Source organism: Pogona vitticeps, chromosome 2 (assembly GCF_051106095.1).
Source record: "Pogona vitticeps strain Pit_001003342236 chromosome 2, PviZW2.1, whole genome shotgun sequence".
Classification (NCBI taxonomy): domain Eukaryota; kingdom Metazoa; phylum Chordata; class Lepidosauria; order Squamata; family Agamidae; genus Pogona; species Pogona vitticeps.
The window spans coordinates 138,881,437-138,902,538 of NC_135784.1; the positions used below are offsets into that span (position 1 = coordinate 138,881,437).

Consider the following 21,102-nt stretch of genomic DNA (forward strand, 5'->3'; position numbering starts at 1 on the left):
TCCTTTTAGGGTAGAGGGGCAGTGTTGCCATCTTTCCCCTCAAGTTGTCCTGGGCTGCAGAATGTTTGTGCTCCCCCCCCCAAAAAAAACACAACAGGTCACAATTAGCTAAAAATGATTACTGCCTGCAGCCAGTAGAAGGCACAAAGGTTAGTTAAACATTTTTAAAATGAAAAATGTTTTGAAGGTGTGACACACAGGAGTAGGTGTACCCCTCTGAGGTCTAGAGTGGGCATATGCAACTCCTTCTCTACCAGTTTAAATTGTGCTAAATCTAATACATCAGGAAAATGAATAATTAAAGTATTTAATCCTCAAGGTAAATTTTAAACAGTTCAAGCTATTCTTCAGGCAGTTTTTAAAAAACGTGAACTTGTCACATTAATTTTATTTCTGCAGGAAGCACTGTGCCTTTGTTTCTGACCATACCTTCATAGGCCATATAGCAAACTACAGCTTCAAACTGAGGGTGCTTTCAAAAGCCCTCCATGACTGAGAAAATTTAATCTCAAAAGAAAAATCATATGCTCTTGGGTATGCCTAAAACCACTCGTTGGAAATCAGCTGTTGTGTTCTATATGCAGCAGTCTGCAGAAAAGCTCACTGTTTCATGACTATATGCTACCCTGTTTCCCCGAAAATAAGACCTAACCTGAAAATAAACCCTAGTATAATTTTTCAGCATGCTGGTAACATAAGCCCTACCCCAAAAATAAGCCCCAGTTAAGTGAAGCCCCACCCTCCACTATTGTGCAACAACCAGAAGATGATGACATTACTGTATTTGAATAAATGTAGATTGTTGTACATGACAAAAATAAAACATCCCCTGAAAATAAGCCCTAATTCGTTTCTGGAGCAAAAATTACTTTAAGATCCTATCTTATTTTTGGGGAAACATGGTAGGTAGATAAATATTCTCAGATTGTTATAGTATTGCTCCCCCACACCTTCCTCCCAAATAATCAATTTCAGATTAACATTCAGTTCAAGGCAGACATCTCTTCAAAAGAAAGAAATGCAAGTCTGACTTGCATTGTATTATAACCCTGAATTCTCTTCTTTTCTCTAGGTACTGACATAGCTGCTGGGGAAGAGGTCGCCATCAAATTAGAATGTGTGAAAACCAAACATCCTCAACTCCATATTGAGAGCAAAATTTACAAAATGATGCAAGGTGGAGGTAAAGATTTTCTGTGCTGATGTACTAATTTTGTAGCTGTTGGCTGAAAAAGGAATGTAATACAAAGAAGTCTATGGTTGGTCACCCGATCACCTTCTCTGCCATTCATTTGAATGCTTCTGCTAAATACATTACATTTGTAGAATTGATTAGATGATCCTACACATTTCTTTAGAAATAAATATAAGTTTATTTGCCTCGAGGGGTAAAAGGAGTCCTCTCCTAAAGATGAATAACAGGTTAAAGACAGATCAATACACAAATATGCTATAGAATTCCTTTTGTGCTCTATAAAGTTTTAGGTACCATTATAACCGCCCAAGCCAATCTTTTAAATTACTGTCTGCCCAACTAGAATAATGTGATTCTTTAAGTTAGGATCCAAAGCACAGCTACTGTCCTGTTCCACTTCTTGGCCTTAGATGTACTTATTCCTACATGGCTTAGATGTGCTTATTCCTACAGTAGAGCCCCCATTATCTGCTGGGGATTGGTTCTAAGCACACACACACCCGTGGATACTGAAAATTGTGGATAATAGTGAATGTGAGAAGGAGGGAGGAGAGAGAGAGAGACAGCATGGTAAAAGGGAAAACAGATTTTTTTCAAATGCATTACCAGAACTGACTACTAAAGGAACCAGACCCTATGCTATGTATTCTTTACTAACCAGTATTCATAGCATGGTCTCTGTCTCCCTGTAGTGACTGGTTCTGATGATACATGTGAAAATAGGATTTTTAAAATGTTTTAAATATTCTCAGACCATGGATAAGTGAATCAGTGGATACTGATTCTGCGGATAAGTGTGTCCTGCTGTAATCATATCCAGTAAAGAGAACATACCTGACTGTTGTTATTGAGTACTTTCTTCCAGTTTCATTTATTCCCTAGAAATGTATGACTTTTCAGGAGGAAAAAGTGCTGTAATTTAGATAAGTGCACAGAACTGAAAGCTGAAGCTGTTCTTTGCATATATGTGATACATACTATTTTTATAGAATGATGAATAATCAAATTTCTCTTGTTCAAGTGGGCATTCCTACAATCAAATGGTGTGGTGCTGAAGGTGACTACAATGTCATGGTGATGGAGTTACTGGGACCAAGCCTTGAAGATCTTTTTAACTTCTGTTCAAGGAAATTCAGCCTGAAGACAGTCCTTTTACTTGCTGACCAAATGGTATTTTTTTCAAATTTTGAGTACCAGAACATTATAGTTAATCTGCTTATAAGATAGGGTTACTATAAATAATTGTTTTATAAGAAAGGGAAGAACTAGGGATCTCTTTCTTTAGGAGTGCCTGCAACTGGAATATGGAATACTGTACAGCTCAGAATATGGTCGATGTAATGTTTCAAAATTTATTTTTGCTTAACATACATGATACATTTAGCTGCAGTGAGAGGCATGTTTGTGGTTGTTTAAAATGTGTGCCCCCCCCAAAAAAAAGTGGTTCTTAGAAAGTGGAAATCTGAAGTGGTTGAAGAGCTGGACTTAAAAATATTTGTCTCTTTGTAATAGTCTGTTAATTTTTTAATCTGTTGCTTTTAAGAACAAGTGATCCTTGGGTAGGAAGAAGTGGATTTCATCAGTGTCAGCTTACATTGGAATAAATCTGTTAGTCTGTAAAGTCTGTTAGTTTAATGTTTCCCCTTTTTTCTCATCTTTTCCTTCTTTTGCCAGTGGTTAGAAGAATAAGTTTGAAAAATCTATTAGTCTGAAAGATTTACTAGTGCAGATCCTCAAGTCACTTACTATATCTCACTATAGACGATTAAAATGAAACAGTGGCTGAAATCCAGCAGGCCATTGAATCAGTGAGGACTTAGTGAGTCAACTCCTTTGTAAGTTCCTTTGATTCAGTGGACCATCTATAATTGTGACTGCATTTCAGCCAGTGAGTCACCTAGCTACAAAGAGGAAAGTTAATGTGTTAGGTCATGAAGTCAAAGGAACTATTGACAACCATCTCTATTTAAAACTTTTGCTGAATATTTTTGCTGCCAATTCGTGGATGGTATGTAAATGTTCTGTCTGCAAAAAGCGATGCTTTTAAAAATTAAAATCCTTACATCAAAAATTGTTCTTTCAAAAGCAATGTAAGATGCTTCTACTTCTAGAACTAGACAGGAACTGGATATGTTTGTGCAGGATACTTCAAATGATTGTCATTATGTGTGACAGCTTACTCACTATCAGGATCCCTTTTAAAATGTAATTTTAGAAAGACTGAAAAAGTGACTATGGGCAAGATTCTACATATTATCCATTCTGCTACATGCCTCACCTTTTCAAAGCATCAGATCCTAACGATACTGGGACTTGAGAGGAAAGCTGTTTAAAAGAAACTTAAATTTAGGTGCAGGGTTTGAAGAGTGATCTAAGTGAATACAATAATGCACACAGTAAAATGAGTGGGTAGCATTTAAACTTTATATTTAGCAAAGTAGGTATTTTAACATTATAGGAACAGCTGGTTGTGGAGAGATTGCATGTTCATAATTCTGAAATTATGTTTCTGCAATTAGATAAGCCGAATAGAATATATTCATTCGAAGAACTTCATTCACCGAGATGTAAAACCTGATAACTTCCTGATGGGATTAGGCAAGAAGGGCAATCTTGTCTACATCATAGATTTTGGGTTGGCCAAGAAATACCGGGATGCTCGAACCCACCAGCACATTCCATATCGTGAAAATAAAAACTTGACAGGAACTGCCCGCTATGCCTCAATTAACACTCATCTTGGAATTGGTGAGCTGGTAGCCGATTAACGTTGTTAATGCTGTACAAAATCTGATGTGATGGAGATCTTGAAAAATCAAACAGTTCTGATGACCTTTGTGCATAACTTCACTAACATGACTGAAGGACATTTAGCGTGTCAGAGGAATTAGACTCCGATTATGTTAAGCAAAATGCTGTATGGTAGCTTTTTTTCCCCTTTGTTTTGAGGGGGGATAGTCATTCTCCTCCAGATGTACTGTGCATGGGTGTAGTCATTAACCTTGCAAGCTATGGTTTGGCACACTCGTGTGAATCATCTTTAGTTTCTTGGTCTTTAACTGCCTGTCTGCACAGTTTCAGCTTGGTTAGGGCCTTCATTGGCATACTGAAAAGTTACAAACAAAGTGAACATTCAGTTCTACCAGAATTTTTCATCAGGCAGAGGTGATAGAAATGTTGGAAACGGGAGGAAGCAAATAGTCCAAAGGTTAGATGAGATGCTGTGCTCATAGTTCTGGAGTGCAGACTGCTAGCAGGGCAAGGCGAAGCTTTCAATTTCATTCGGGACAGATGTGTTATGTAAAAATGTTATAGCATCTTCTCTTCAGGTAGACAATAGGTAGCTCAGCCGCCTGTGGATCTGTCAGTAGCAGTCTGTATTTAAGAACAGTGGATATAACATTTTGCCCAATATTTTGAACTATTTGCCTTCTCCGCTGTCCCTGAATTATATGTCATCTTTGGGTGATAAGGTGTTCTGGTAGAACTCAAAGGCTCACCTTGTTTGTAACTAGTGATGTAATAAAGGCTTTTACCCAAGGTCGAACTTCATTTCTACGGGTGGCTTGCATGGCTATGTTTTCTTTTATCTTTCTGCAGTATTGCAGTTGTCTGTTCCTGGCAGTCTGGTCTACGAGGCTTGCCTAGACACAGGTTTCCTATATCCCTTTTTGGTGTTTTCTGTGAATTTTGGAGAATGCGGTGGAGGAGGTCTCTTTCACCAGATTGGGTCCCAAGAGATTACATGCAGCGCATGCAAAATGAAATGAGATCTAGCTGCTCTCCAGGCTTCTGGCCTATTTTTGAGAAGGTGGTGGCAGCCATACATTTAGCTAAGCCATTTTTTCTGAACCCCTGCAAGAATGTGCACAGTTCAAGATTTGTAACACATGATCTTTTGCTCCCTGCTAGTTTTGTGTTAAGTTTTAAGACTAAAATTACAAGAGAGTAATCGTGCTGATTCTTTGGCAACTTTGAAATAACTGTTTAGCCATGTTTTTCTTTCAGGTAAGCTTTTCATTGTGTGATCTGTTGCATTAAATATCTTTGTACCATTTCACCAGAGGATAGAACCTAATGGCTCCACTCTTATACTCCTTGTAGAACAATCTCGCAGAGATGACTTGGAGTCCTTGGGCTATGTACTCATGTATTTTAACCTGGGCTCCCTCCCCTGGCAGGGATTGAAGGCAGCTACAAAGAGACAGAAATATGAACGCATCAGTGAAAAGAAAATGTCTACTCCCATTGAGGTTTTGTGTAAAGGATATCCTTGTAAGTTTATCTATGGAATTGATTTCTTTGATATTGATGTTGAAGCTAATTTCTCAGTGAAACGTGTATTAACTTGGTCTTACATTTTCTGTTCCATTTCCAACTTTAAACTTATTTTGCCACTTTTATAGAGTGGTTCGTCTATAATTCAGGTTAAATGAATGCATGTTCTCTTCATAGTCTGTACTTAATTTTCTTTTCCCATTTTTCCCTTTCCTCATATTCAGAGTGACATTAGTGTCTATGTTTTTCTTGCCTACAAATGTTTGCTCATCACAACCAACTGCTCACTACACTAGGAAAGCAAACAGCATCTTCAGTCAGCACATTATGTCTACATGCATTGTTATGTACCCATAGTTGCTAAGGAGGGGCTGTGTTTGCAAGATTCCTAGCAACTATTTGTTTTGTAAATTGCATTTGTCTTTTACATGGGAAAACTGGAGGTACAGAGTTGAACTGTGGTGCCTAATTGTCTTAATGTCCTGATTTTGTTCTGAGAGAGAACAGAACGCTCTCATCTGTGAAGAAATCTGTCAACTTTTATATCTGAGGCTGACTGCATGAGACCTGTCCTCTTGTAAGGTTGTCTGTGACTACCACTGCAGTATGATAATATGCCTGTCATTGCTACTGCCATTGTTGAGGTCGTGGCCATAGCGGAATAGCTCCCAGGATGTGAAAAGCCACATTGCTTTTGGAACTGATTTTGAATCTGTATTGAGTCATTTTTGTTTGCATTGACTTTGTGGTAATATGATCTGGACTTTTCATTTCAGCTGAGTTTGCTACTTACCTGAATTTCTGCCGCTCGTTGCGTTTTGATGACAAGCCAGATTATTCATATCTAAGGCAATTATTCAGAAACCTCTTCCACAGACAAGGCTTCTCCTATGACTATGTGTTTGACTGGAACATGCTTAAATTTGTAAGTAGCCATGACTGCATTGCAACTTAAGTGTGGAAAACTCGAAATGTTGTCTAAGAAAACTAGATCTTTGAGGTGCAGTACAATGTACAGGAGGGCTTAATTACCTCCAAGCCAGACTAAATGTCCAGCATTTAGGTCATCTGATAGCTGTAAGCAGCCAAGAATGCGGTATAAGCAAATGAATAGCTTCATGGAAGAACAGGGGATCTTTGTACTTCCTACCCCAGTCTATCTTGTCTTCCTGCCAGTCATGGAGGCAGCAAAGCTGTTTCCTCAAAAATAGCACAGAATTCAAGCAGGCTGGTGGAGGTGAGACAGAGCAATCTGTTCCTTTCATACTCTGTTTAAAAATACAGGTTATTCAGGTCAGCATAGAAATGTAGTCTAATTGGTCAAATAATGTTTAGCTGGCTAGTAATTTCTGTGGCTCTAGTGTAAATGCTGGTATTTCCTAATGCTGAATTAATTTCAATTTTCCCATTATGTTTAGACTTTCAACCAGGAATTCTATATTTCTGCTCATCTTTGTTTCTTCATTTATAAAAGGGAAAATGGGAATAGTGGCCAAGATGCCATTGGTTATTTATGGTGGCATAAATGTCAGTAGATTGTTTTCTGGTGTCCCTGAAATCAAAAATCCTGTTATCTGTTCTACTTTGTGTTATTAAAACTCTGCTTTGGATAATTCTTTTCTGTCTGTAGGTTTTGATTACACATGATATATTTCTCAGTAGTTGCTGTGTGCATGCCACTTTAAGATACCATGCTGATAGGGAGGTTGCACACGTAAAGGTCATTATAGAATTGGGTAAAAATCATATTAAAGCAATCACAATTTCACACTTCCTTCATTTTCATCTTCTAACACTATTTAGTATGAAACAGAAAATAATGAGGTTGCCCAGTGCTGCATCTCCTCTCTGCTTTGCTGATTTCCTGCTTCTGAGTCTTCTCCCCCCCCCCCCCCCCGATATTAATTGCTGTGCAACTAGAATGCTAAATGGACCCAATTTAAAAAGATAATTGCCATTCTTGGTGATGGTAGTGATGGTAGAATCAAAGTTAAAAGCAGTGAAACTGTACTTCTAGCTGTAGTTTTGGACTGTTGCAAGAGTGGATAACTTGTTACAGCCCATAACTACAGCTTGTGAGCCTTCAGTTGTCGTAATATAATTCTGCTCAGCAGTACACGCAATGGTGGTGATGGAAGTTGCAATTCGCTAACATTAGGAGGGCTACACATTCCATGCTCGGGTCTATAGGACCAACAGTAGTTCCAGCATTTGTGTTCCTATATTGTTGGAGGAAGAGAGTAGGGGTCGGCTTTTGCCTGGAAGAAAGGGAAGGAGAAGGGGCGTGGGACAAAGAGTCCCAGTCAGGACTTCTAGCCCATGTAGTAAGATTACTACAGCCTTTGGCATCTGGAAGCCTCACTACCTGGGCTCTCCGTTTGCTGGAGTTTCATAGGGCATGGCCACTACAATCTTCCCCTATGATGGGAGAAGCTGGAACTGAAGGTCTCTGAGAGGAATCTAGGAAGCCCCTTTTATAGGGTGGCTCTGGTACATGTCACCTCAAATTTTGGGTTTAATACACAGATTTCTGTTAAATTTTCCTCTTCTTGACAAGTTCTTGAGAAACTAGACTTTATTAAAACTAGCATGTATTTATAAGGTTCTCATTAAGATATTTAACTCTGAAGAAGGCACTCCTCAACATTTCAAGGTGTATTCTGTTCTTGAAACTATTTGCTCAGCTCCAAGACCCAGCTGGGGATGGGGCTCCTCCTGGGGTTCTGTCATGGGAGGGAGACATTGAGAGCTCTAATCCTTTTGATCCAATCTGTTGCAATTTAATCCAGTCCAATTAATGACTTTTTAAAGTCATTGCATCATGGAAGTTGAGTTTTTCTCTAGTTCCTTCTCTAATGGGGAAATCATTGAAAGAAAAATTTGCCCAGCGCCACTTGTTAAATCCCTAAGATGCAGTGAATCCAATTCTGAGCAGAAAACTTTCCTCCTTACCCTGTTGACTTTCAGCAGTTTGGAGAAGCTCAGCATGTAGCTTTGAAAATGAAACTGCCCCTGTAAAGTAAAAAAGTTTTAAACTACATTATTTAAACTGTTTAATTTCAGATTTTTAACATTAAATAAAAGAGATGCAAACTCACCTTGTCTATTATAAGTGTAGATAAGAATAGTCTCCTTGGGTCCCTTTTAGGAGACAAATGAGGTATAAATATTTGTAATAAATAAAAGAAAGGCATAGCAGCTGAAACTATTTACTGTCTCTGTTACAGAGTGACAACTTTACTCAGTTTCTAACCATAATACCTATTTTTCTTGCAGGGTGCAAGCCGTGCAGTTGAAGATGCAGAACGTGAACGGAGAGAAAGAGAGGAAAGAATGAGACACACACGAAATCCAGCTGTTCGTGGATTACCTTCCACTGCCTCTGGCAGGCTGAGAGGGACACAAGATGTAGCCCCACCAACTCCTCTAACCCCCACTTCGCATACAGGTAAGCTGAAGGAATGCCTAGATCCTGGCTGTCTTGTAGTCTGAAAGAACCAGCCACTGTATTTTCTGAAGTCGAGTGTTGGTAGAGTTAGGATTACATACTGAGATACTGAAGAGGTTGGCTGGATTCATGTGCCATTTATCCATGTTGTGGGAATATCTTAACCACTTGCAGGACTTCCATCCATAGTTCATTTGTTGTGACATCAGAACCTGGCACTCTGGTATGTAAAAAAAATAGACAAACTCAAGTGGTGCATTCCAGTGTCGCATAGATGAAACATCTGTGGCTCTTCAGCTGCTCCCACTAGCAGAAAAAGCTGTTGGGCAGTCTGGTGTGCTGCCTCATTCCCATGAAGCTTTTCTGAAGCAGAAAAGGATTTGTAGCTTTCCAGAGTTTGGGAAGGTGGTTTCTTGGTAAACTTACAGGGAAAAGAATACAGAAAATATGCCTGTATTTCTTCATGACTACTTCAAGAAAACTTAAATGTTTAGTGTTTTTGTTCATTTTATGTGTGCATTACATGTTTATTAAGCCTAGTTGTGAGGTTTGTTACTCCTCCACCATCACCGTTTTATCATCTGTAGAACTGTATGAGGCAGGTTACAGTGAGAAAGAATGACTTGTCCAAGGTTGTCTGGCAAATTCCGTGGCTGAGCAGGGATGCAAACCAGCCTTGCTCCAACCCTTGAAATCATACAGCTATACCTGATTCCCATCCATAATAGCAGAATTGTAAAGAATCTCATTGAATTAATTTGCTGTATTTCTGCCTCTTTTTACTCTGCAAGCACTTCACATTTCTTTCTTCCTCAGAAAACCATGCAGGGTAAAATTGGGCGAACTGATGCTTTGGCCAGCTTGTAAGTTAGAAGAGTGGGGTTTTGGACCAAATCTTTCATATAAAAGCATAATACAGACCACTAGTACTAGTACAAGTATTGTCAACCATATATAAAAAATATAATTAGGAAGACCTTCCAAATATGAGGGAAGATATGTTTGTTGGACATTTATTTATGGGAAAGAGCTGGAGTTTAATGAGTGGGACACCTACTCTGCATGCAGAAGTTCCCAGATGGCCCCAAAAACCTCCAGGAAGGGCCCAGTGCTTTGGAGAGTGACTTCCAGTCAGATTTGAAAATGGTAAAATGACCATTTGTTATAAATTATGGAAATTAAAGTGTCTACCTAATTCATGTAACTTAAACCAAAAATCAAGTGTGGTAGCTAAAAAGCTGAGCAAAAATTCTAATTTATTTTCATATTATTTACTAGCTCTAAAGTGCATTTTAGAGTTAATCCCTCAAAGGATTGTGGTATGCTTTAAACTACAAACTAAAATAATGCAATCATAAAAGCAATACTTTAAAAAAATCTCATTAAAATGTTTGTTTGTTTAGACTTATGTACGACTCCATAGTGCAATTAAATAATAAATACAAACAATATACAGTGGTGCCTCGCTTAGCGATCACTCCGTATAATGACGAAATCGCTTAGCAATGCTGTTTTTGCGATCGCAAGAGCTGTGTTGCCTCGCTTTAGAGGCACCAAAATGGCCGCCGCAATGGAGGATTTTCCCTTAAGGTTAGTCTTGAAGCCCATAGGAACACATTAAACGCGTTTTAATGCGTTTCTATGGGCTTTTTAAAATCGTTTAGCAGCGATTTTTGCTGCACGGATTAACATCACTAAGCGAGGCACCACTGTACTGTACAGGTAAAAATGAGCAGACAAATCAGTCAATCAATAATTAAGATATATGGCAGAAAGAACCTTTGTTTAAAGCACAACTCTGAAATTAACTAAACATAGACTGTAAGAAAATTAGATTCCTAAGCCATGTGTAACATTAAAATGGATATTTTACAGTGTTGTACAGTTGTGTCTCACAAGACGAATGCCTTGCGGGACAAAAAACCCTCAAGACAAATGGTTTTTGTGATCACTGTGATGCCTTCTTCTATGGCCGTGCTTCACAAGATGAATGGTTTTCACAAGACAGATGCCTCACAGGACAAATGAATTATTTTTGTCTTGCAAGGTTCCCATAGGAATGCATTGCAATGCATTCCTATGAGAAATCGCAAAATGAAAATGTTGCAAGACAGCGCTTTTAGCTAAATGAATTGCTTTCATCTTGCAAGGCACCACTGTACATTTAAGAACAGCAATGTTTCATAACGTTGGTTCTTTATTTAGAACTTCCTTATTTTAAAAGACCTGATTTAGGGAGAGTGATGGTTTTAGAAGTTCTTGCACAGGATATTAGAAACATAAGCTGGTTTACTTGAGAGAGAATAAAGAGGGCAAGAGTTACTTTTGTTGGTAACTACATGCACAGTACTTGCTTTTCTTTTTTACTTTGGGTGGTTGCTTAGCAAACACATCTCCTCGACCAGTGTCTGGAATGGAGCGGGAACGGAAAGTGAGTATGCGATTGCATCGTGGAGCCCCTGTCAATATCTCCTCGTCCGATCTAACAGGCCGACAAGATACCTCGCGCATGTCAACCTCACAGGTACAAAACCGTTCTGATTATTTGTTTAAACATTGAAGGAAATATGGGATGACCTTTTATTTGTTTGTTTTTTGTGTGGTTCTTCAGGTGGTAAGAAAGTTTACATTGTGATTGTTATATTTACACATACAGTTCTTTTATTGATCTGATTTGACTCAAGAGTTGCTACTAGTGAAGGCTCCATTTCTTTCATCTTGAGGTTTAAATGTGAAGGATAGCAGCATCCCATAGTTACTAAAATCTAAGGCTAATAGATCCCTTGTTTAACACCTTTTCAAATGTTTATTTGGAGAGCACATCCTTCCAACAGCTGTGGGAATTTCAGTGTCTTTTATTACACCATATGAAACATGAACTGGCCTAATAGTCACATTTTGCTGCAGATATAACAAATAGGTGAATGCTAATATTGTCTGCAGCGACGCAAGTGTCTTAATTTTGGGATCAGTCATTATAGCCTGTAACTTCCTGTATGCTATGAATTATTTTTTATAACGCACTTCAGATGTTCAGAATACTTGCAGAAGACAATTGATGTAAATGATCACTGTAAAAAGGTAGGAGTATATTTGGAAGATGAATACATCTCTTTTGTGGATTTGAAATAGTTTGGCTATTGACAGTATTTCATTTGTCACTGCTTTGCATTTCCAAAAAAAAAAAAAAAGAGGGAATATATTCTTAATCTGATATCTGAATATCAGATATTGGTTTCTGTTTTGTGGATTTCCCCATAAAGTATATGTGATGTGCAATCAAATCAACATGAGCCCTTACGCAGGTTTATGTTCCCAAGTTAGGGTTTGTTCCATGAAAATTACAGCAAGGCAACAAGCCCCATAATGCAGTTCTCTAAACATGTGGCTAATTTTGCCGTCCAAGGTAGCAGCCAGAAAACTAGTTTTGAATTTAGAATTGGGTAAACTAAGTCAAGGAAGTAACTGTTTAGTAGCACTTGTAAATTGGTCTGCAACTTAATATCAAATGAAGAAGTATCTAAGGCACAAAAGGTTTTATAATTATAATTGTGAATGGCTGAAGCACCACAGGTCAGCCTGTCAGGAATGCTAGTTAAAGTTAACAGATAATCAGAACACCCACAAGCTTTGTGGCTTGGAAATGGGTAATTCTAAAGCTATGGTGCATGTTTGTTGAAGACACCATTTTGGGTGAGTGGAAGGGGAGTCATTCGGTCGAAGGAAGGAAGGGAGTGGATGTGTTGATTGCATTTCACTTTAACTGTTCTAGTTATAATTAAAAGAAGCTTTCCACCACAAAGGCTGCAGCTCTAAACCCTTTTTAGAGGATAGGTTCTGCTGAATGCAGTAAGACTTGCTTTTGAGTAAACATATTGTATTTTTTGCTCCATAAGACGCACTTCCCCCCCAAAAAAATGTGGGGTGGAAAGTTGGTGTGTTATGGAGCGAAGGCAGCGATTTCATCCCCGCTGGCCCCGTGGGGGGGAGCGCCACAATGATCCGGGTGAGCCTTCCAGGACCCTTGCAACGCTCCCCCCACCCCTGCACGGGGCCAGCGCGGGCAAAATCGCCAGCTTCTGGGAGTCTTTTGAGGCTTGGGAAGCTTCAGAGGACTCCCAGAAGCTAGTGATTTTGCCCCCTCTGACCCCGGGGGGGCAGGGTGAGTCTCTAAGGGGTCCTGGAACACACCCTAGGACCCTTTGGAGGCTCACCCTGCCCCCCCTGCTGGGCCAGAGGGGGCAAAATCACCAGCTTCTGGGACTCTTTTGAGGCTTGGGAAGCTTCAGAAGAGTCCCAGAAGGTGGCGATTTCGCCCCCTCTGACCCCCGGGGGAGGCAGGGTGAGCCTCCAAAGGGTCTTAGGGTGTGTTCCATAAGATGGACCTCTCCATAAGGCTCACCAGGTTTTGGGGGAAGAAAACAGATTATTTTTTTCCTGTTTTCTTCTAAAAATTTGGTGCGTCTTATGGAGAGGTGCATCTTATGGAGCGAAAAATACGGTATGTAAGGTTGCCCTTGGTAGGTTGTGCTACTAAGAATGAATTTCTTAAAAAACACAACACCTTAATGGTACCATATAGAAACTTTAAATGTTAAACCTTTAGCTAGGAGTCTCTGGTGAAGATATTTCCTATGAACTTAGTTTTAAAACATACTTGAAATATCACTGTCTTTTAACAAATACCAAACAGTATCTGATATAGAAGACAAAAGCCCGTTGGACACGCCACAGATGTCAGTAGAGAAGAATATGGGATTTAAAACCCTTAAAACAGGAAAGCAGATCTCTCATTCAACACAAGCATTTGCCATAAAGTGCCAAATGATGCTATAATATCATAAGGCTGAAAAGTGAATCATTCAGGTATTTAAATGACACAAATGCAGGGTTTTTTTCCCCAAACTCAAAATCTGACTTTAAAAGGCATTTATCATCCCTGTCACCTTGCTTCCCTGAGAATTCTACCCCATTTCAAGCCTCAAAGAAATGGATGTTTTCTGAATATATTTATGAACTTTCTTGTTTCCATTGCTAATCTTTGGTAGGTGCTCTGGGGAATGAGTGAAAGCACTGGACATAGCTCTTATATGTGGATGAAACTGAGCTCCTGGGATGGGGTGGGGAATAATATTTTTATCTAGAGTTTGAATAGTATCTTTTGTGAGCTTTTTAGAGGCTTTCTTATTTTGAAGAAATTAAACCTTCTGCAGTTTGAAACTGTCTCTTTTATCCTTCCATCCGTAAAGCCAAGCTCCTGCAGACCCCGAAGGAAGAGGAGAAAATGCATCTTTTGACCACTTAAAATTAACTGGAATAAAATGCTTTTAGACCCTGGGATGTAATTATTTCCTTTTTTTTACATCAGGGCCACTGAAACCTAGCAAGTGATGCTGTGTCAAACGTCTTCAAATCTTTTGTTTTGAGCACTGCACTCCAAGCAGTCTTAACAGAAGTCACTTAATGTGTTGATACTTTCTTATATACTGAATTTTAGCATTATCTGCTTCGGAAGAATAAAAAGCAAACTGCTTTTGAATAAGTAGTTTTGCCCCCTCCCAATGACTCCCTTAAAATCTTACATATATAGCTGGGACAGGACTTCGGTTATTCATGGTTTTGGTTAACTCTGGTTTTGTGTCTCTCCTACAGGGAGTGCTGGTTAGTTCTAGGACTGATTTCAAACAAGCCAACTTCAGAATGTGGTGTCTGTAGCTGGCTTTTTGGAATGAATCATTGTTAATGATAACCACAATTCAGGATCTAGATGAGATGACAACCTGCTTAGCTAAAACAACAAAATTTTAGGGGTAGAGTGAAATAGTACAAGTTATGCCACAGTTATAATTATTTTCCTTATAATAAACCAATTTATCCCTTTTTATCAATTATGTTAAGATTAAATTCTTAGAACTATCACTCGTCTCATTAAAATTGTTTATCTGTCATAAATTTTTAACAAAAGTTTTATAGCATCAAGGCATAGAGAGAAATGCCCTTCAGATGAACTTGAAGCTCTTGGTTTGAAGAGGGAAATATCTAATGCAGCTGTGCATCCCAGTAGTTAAAAAAAAAGGATTTTGTACTTTGCCTGAAATGCGAAACAGTTCCTTCCAACCAAATAGCCAGCAGTTACTTCCTGTATTTACTTGGTCATCTTAGCACTGTGCAGCCCTTTCTCTACCAACAGAACAGCACTTTGCAATGGAGGCTGTGATTACGGCTCTTTGCTAGTAGTGCCATGGCTCCTGTATGCCTGCACAGCTCCCTGCAATGCTTCCTTAGAAGAGACTGGTGGTCACTCTTCTACACTGCTGTGGTTTTGGGTACAATATATGTAGTGTAGTGCCATGGCAGTGAGAGAGAAAGATCAGCATTGAGGTCACTGAGACTCCATCACTTTTGGGCAAAACCAGATGTTGCAAATGGATGGCTTCCATTTTAACATATTTCTCTGTGATCCCACAGAAGATATCTTTAGATATGCCCAAGCAATATCGAACCATGTATCCTTGGTGGCACTTTTAAGATTTTCCCTCTTCAAATGTGGTTTGAGAGATCACCTTCCTTGATGCGGGTGAACTGTAGCATCTTTGCTGTGCCTACATTACCTGAATCTCAGTAAGGAAATCCTAGCAATATTTATTTTTCATTTTATATTTTGGTATTATCATAGTTTTAAGCTAGTAAGAGTGGCCTGTTCAAGATTTTTTAAGTACTTCCATGTTATTAAATTATTCAAATTCTTAATGCTGGAACCACAAGTTAATATTTGCTCTGTCAGCATTAAATCCCGAGAATGACCTCTTACGGTGAACATTTAACTGTTTCCTTGGTGGCCACTCTAGCAGGTGCACCAGGGGCTGGGGTGCGAGTGCAGCCTGCGGGGAGCCCAGAATTTGAAGTTGCTACAAAGAAAGAAGTGCAGAAGGAAGAGCAAATGATACGAAAGGCAGAAGACAATGAAGAAAGAAGAATTATTAAAGAGCAGAGAAGTGTATTTAAAAGGGACATTTTACTTCTCTTATGTTTGAATTTTACTCTGTAGTATTTAATAAAACTGCTAAACTCCTAGGTCCTGCCTATTAACCAGATTCTTATTTTGGCCCCTGCTAAAATTTTCTTCTCGTACAACTAGTAGGTGACTTGGAGATTACCTTCTAGATATGTTGGCCAGGGAAGATATTAAATGAGGAATTACTGAGGACAAGTGAAGTTTCTTATAGGCAGAGACTTTATGGAGTGTGGCTTCCTGGTTTTCATAGAGGCAGGGTGGATTAAAATAGAAATAAGATTTTTTGTTTCTATTGGATTTTTTTATTTAAATCAAATTTATTTTAATGCTTTTGGAGGAAAGACCTACCTAAAGATAATTTTCTATTTAAGATACATTATAGCCCAAGGGTTATTCAGCCTGAAATAGAAGTTAGTTATGTAGCTGTATATTCAGGCAATATTTACATTTTTTTACACTAACTAATTCAGTTAATCCAAGTTACCCAAACTGAGATAACATGCACTTTTTAACAGTAAAAATGGTATAAAATGAACAAAGTTCAGGAAAATGCCTTAATCCCGTTGTTGTTCTGCAAATCTGTCTACAAACACTGAACACATTTTAAGCAAATACAAAAATATGTATGCTGTGTGTTATTGCTTTAGTTAAATAAAACAATTTAAGTAGCCGTCCAAATATGAGTGATTAACCTAAACTAAAATGTGTTCTGTTATAGCTGTTTTACTGATCTGACAGGTTATTATTTTAAACGTGAAATCTCCATCTGGTTGCAAATATTAAAGTTTATAACTACCAGCAAGAATTAGTCTTTACATTTAAAAATTATGATTTAAATTGAGTTTTACTGACTAGTGATTTAAACTGTGATTAAATCAACTTGATTTAAATCAAATCCACCGTGCATAGAGGTGAACAGTCTGCACATCAATAATCTTACCAGATTTGAAATTATCCCGGTTGTGATTAAATATGGTCAGAGGGCCAGTACAGGTGAAGAATAGTTACAAGACTAGAGAAGTTTTTTCTTCAGAAGATAAACAGATTGTGCACAGTAGATCCAGACATCCATGCCATTGGGTTGCCTTTGGGCATTCTGAACATCCCAGCTTAATATTACTCTGTAACCAAAAAATAATAAAATGCCGCGCCCCCCCCCCCTTTGCAGAAGACATGATATTGTAGAAGGGTCGCAGCCTGCTTTTTTCCTTGACTTGGGTAGTCTTATGTGTTGGGAAAGGTTTATTGGAGGGATATTCAGTCATGTGTGTGACCCTCACTGCCATCTAAGGCCTTAGCTTGGAAATCTTGCCCACCTTGCCTCTTCCCCTCTTGGGGAGAAAGTAGAATGGGTTAGCAGCAGGGATTTCTGTGTGCTTGTATTCAGGATTAGCACCTGTGAGTTCTTGCAAAGAATTCTTGTTCTTGAATTCAATTCTTCTTGAACCACAGCCTCAGTGTTATTCTTTTTTAAATTCCACAAATTAAATTGTTGTACAGCTGCTATATGAATGTCTGCATCTGGAAGTTTCCTTTATCATTCTTGCTTCTGTAAAAGTTCACCCATAGATAAATATGAGTCATTCAGCTTATTAAGCTTGTTCTCAGCTTCCTTTGTGATACATTCAAAGACTCAAGATTTCTCCAGTTGTATGAATTGGAGCATGAATTGGCAAGGCTATGATGGCTTGGGTTGACTGGAATTAGCTGGAAAACAAAACTGGCAGTGGAATTGATAAACATGTACAAAAATACTCTTCCTGTTGTATGAATATCCCAGGAGTTTTATTTGTGGATAATATTGAAGCTCAATCAGTTACTGAGTTTAAAAGCTTTCTTGATAATGTGGGGCACTCGTGTGAGGACCCAGTTTCTCAGTAACCTGTCGAAGAGGCCTTCCTGCCTCTTTTTACTTGCTGGTTGGTCACCTAGTGACTGAAGGTGGTATTGCAAACTATATACTGAAATTAATTTATTTTAAAACAGTAATCTGAAAGTTCTATTAGTATTTATTCCAATTCCAGGTATTTAAGCTTCATGGTCTTGGAGCAGAGATAGTCAACCAAGACTACCAAAAAAAATTCTATATAGTGTTTTAAATGTTACATTTCATGCTGTGTGAGTTTGTTTGTTTTTGTTTTTTAAATACTTAAAACACTGTGGGATTGCCCTGATGTAGCAGAAGAGAAGTGACTGATACTTTTAAAAGAGGGTGATTTTTGCTTAGCTGCTAAGAAGACACCTTATATGTGTGTGAACATGTGTTGCTGTGTATATAAAGAAAAGGAGGCATCATGAATGAATTGCTGGGGGGGGCGGAATAGTTAATCTGTGCCTATCCAACAAGAGTGATTTTTAAAAATCATGACATTCATTAGCAGTAAGAATTTCTATTAGAAGGATGAGATGCTTTTGAAAAATTGGTAATAGACACAGAAATGTGGAGAATCTTTCAAGTCTGTAAGATTTTATGTGCATGATTTGGACAGTTATGGTGGTGTAAAAAGGCTGCTGCTTTAATTTAGTGTTTGGTCTGGCGAGGGTGTGTCTGTGTGTTTGTGGAGCATATCCAAAGTGCTCCAGCTGGGATTTTCACATAATGTAGTGCTAGGGAGAATCTATGGTTTTCTTCTGTTACTAAGTGCTCTTCAAGGTAGTCATGGTGAGAAAGGAAAATGTTTTTTTTTTAATCAGTGGCCAGTGCCGGCGAGAAACAGTTACCAAGTGATGGCCCTATTCAGCTGAGAATTTCCAGAACAAGGGGGGAAAAACATTTCCAAAAGATTGTGGCTTGCCACCTGCTGCTGAAGCAGCCCTTCTTCGCACACTCACTGTCAAATACATTTCCATCAAGCTGAGAGGCTGGGAACTTTGCAGGGACTTCTGATCAGAGGCAACTCTGTTCAAATTAAAAACCGCTCCACTTAGTCTGCAAGTATACATTGGGCAGTGGAATTGTTATAAATGGCTGTCTTTTCCCCCCCACCTCAGAATAGCATTCCCTTCGAACATCATGGCAAGTAGCTGCTCGTCTCCTTCTCGTTGGAAAGCAGCAGTGGGTGAGTCCCTTCTCGCTAGACACCAGCTTGGCGGGTGGGTTTTGATTAACTCCTCTGGGGACTTCCCATTGGGTGACTGTTCATGTTAATTCTGCACTTTCTTTTCTTCTGCTTTGCAGACGACATAGTATTAGATGTGCTTCAAATTAATGCAACTATCTTTTCCTCTTAAGCCTTTAGTACTTCACCAAAACTACTCCACTAAGTTATTTCTAAGAAGACAAATCAGATACAGTAGTATGTATTACTGCATAGGGTAGCCTTACACAGTTACAGTTGAATAGCTGCAGTGCTTTATGTGGCGTTCATTTCCTCGCACTGTGCTCATTTCCATGGGAGAGAGAGTAAGTACCATATTTACTCACAATCTCTTTTGCTGCACGTACCGATTGAGCGCAGTCTTGGTAGGAAAACTGGCACACCTGAAGAAGACTAAACACACTGTTTACATCGTAAGATGACTTCGTCTTGGCAATCCGAATAAACATCTTCCATAACACCTGCATCCCAAGGCAGTTAATTCTAGAGTGAAATACAGGAGTGGGAAATATGTGGCTGTCTACCTGCTGTTAGACTGTAACTCCTGTCAGCCTTAGCCTGCATTTTACAATTCAGAAGCATCTAGCGAGCTACGTGTTTTCCGTCCCTGTAGCCTCCTCTAGCAATACATGTGGATGGCTGTTTACACAGGTAGATTCTTCCAATAAGTCTGCAGTACATATTGTTGCAAAATCTGCAGATTAATGTGCTGCTTCCTCAAGGAGAACATTATTGCTGATTTTAAAATAGATTGAAAATTGTTGTTGAAGATCATTGTTAAATTCAAATTTAATACCTATTCTAGCATTGCTACACTGGAAATAACTCGTTGTTGGACAAGACAATAAAACAATCCTCCACAACTGACAGCATTGTGAAACGTTGCACACGAGTCTTTATTGCCTAATTTAGATGTATTTCTTGGCAGCGTAGCCTCTTATCTTCCCTTTCCCACAAGCAGCCAAAGATTAAAAAAAACATTTTCAAAATTGCTAATGAAGCTGAGAGCTGTGCTGTTGGACTCTGTACAGGAAGGAGTTGATAGAAAAATGAATGAATGCCTGTGATAGCTGCAGTTTTAAAGCTTACTGGTTGATCTTTCTTTTTGTTTTGATTGCAGATAGGGCAAAACGAAGTGTGGGGGGCCATCTGTAGCCTTTTGCAAAACTGAACTATGTTAGAAGCTGTTCCTTTTGCTTTTTCCGTCAGATTGAGAAATCTTGTGGCTTAGATTCCATTTTGGGGTGCTTTGCCTCTCACTGACATTGATGAAGCTCCATCTTATACTAACATCTCTTGTTGGTGCAGGAGAATTCTAATTTCTGTCCTCCCTGCTGCTTTTGTGTTTGTCTGACTCCATGGCTCTTTACTTTGTTAATTACATTAGCCAACTGATTATCCACATGGGGCCGGATCATCTGGATAATCCAGCTGTTCAGAATTTCAGCTGAGCAGGAGAACTCTTTCAGACCACCATTTATGCTGCACACTGATCTGTGTTCAGCAGACACGTCGCTGCACTTCTCTGCAAGGAGCACTCCAATCATAAGGGCAGTATCGCAACAAAGACATAGAAAGCCTGCATGGCTTGCCTTAAGCCAGGTGTGGAGAACTTGTGGTCCCCCAGTGTTGTTGAACGGCAGTCTGTTGTTATGAGGCAAGACAATTAAATTGTCTTCAAGCAACATGTACAGTAGTTTAAAGTGATGGGATTTGTAATTCAGCAACATTCGGAGAGCCACACATCCCTGCTGTGTGTACAGTACTAGGAGGATGCTCTGTATACCCCTGACAGATGGCTTGGCAGTCATTCAGCTCGCTGAATTTCAGGTAACTCCTTATGTGTGTTCTCCACACCCCATCCCAGTTTAGGTAGAAGTGAAGGGGCTGTTCAGCAGCTGAGTAGCTGAGGTAGGCAAAGTCAAATGTTTTGGGATAAGCTGCAGCTAGGAAAGTTAAGATAGCTGCCTTTAAATACAATTCCTGTTTGTAAATGGTGGAAGTTTAGAGGAAAGTACCGCAGAATCCAGCCCACTCTTTTACTTGTAGTAATTAACCACCTCTTGCC

The 21,102-nt window shown here is 39.1% G+C and overlaps 1 protein-coding gene across 4 annotated transcripts in view; it reads left to right on the plus strand.

The window, feature by feature from the left end:
* Positions 1-21,102, plus strand: part of CSNK1D (casein kinase 1 delta) — a 30,532-nt gene that overhangs the window by 4,370 nt on the left and 5,060 nt on the right. The window contains exons 2-9 of one of the 4 annotated variants that reach the window (XM_072990640.2): positions 1,073-1,183; positions 2,217-2,365; positions 3,715-3,943; positions 5,300-5,470; positions 6,250-6,398; positions 8,750-8,921; positions 11,306-11,445; positions 18,928-18,995. In XM_072990640.2, the coding sequence (XP_072846741.1) occupies positions 1,073-1,183; positions 2,217-2,365; positions 3,715-3,943; positions 5,300-5,470; positions 6,250-6,398; positions 8,750-8,921; positions 11,306-11,445; positions 18,928-18,960 (1,154 nt within the window). In that variant the 3' untranslated portion in view covers positions 18,961-18,995. Of the gene's footprint in view, positions 1-1,072; positions 1,184-2,216; positions 2,366-3,714; positions 3,944-5,299; positions 5,471-6,249; positions 6,399-8,749; positions 8,922-11,305; positions 11,446-14,170; positions 17,045-18,927; positions 18,996-21,102 lie in introns of those variants that run through there. The other 3 variants (XM_072990637.2, XM_072990639.2, XM_072990638.2) reach the window with 3 other exon arrangements.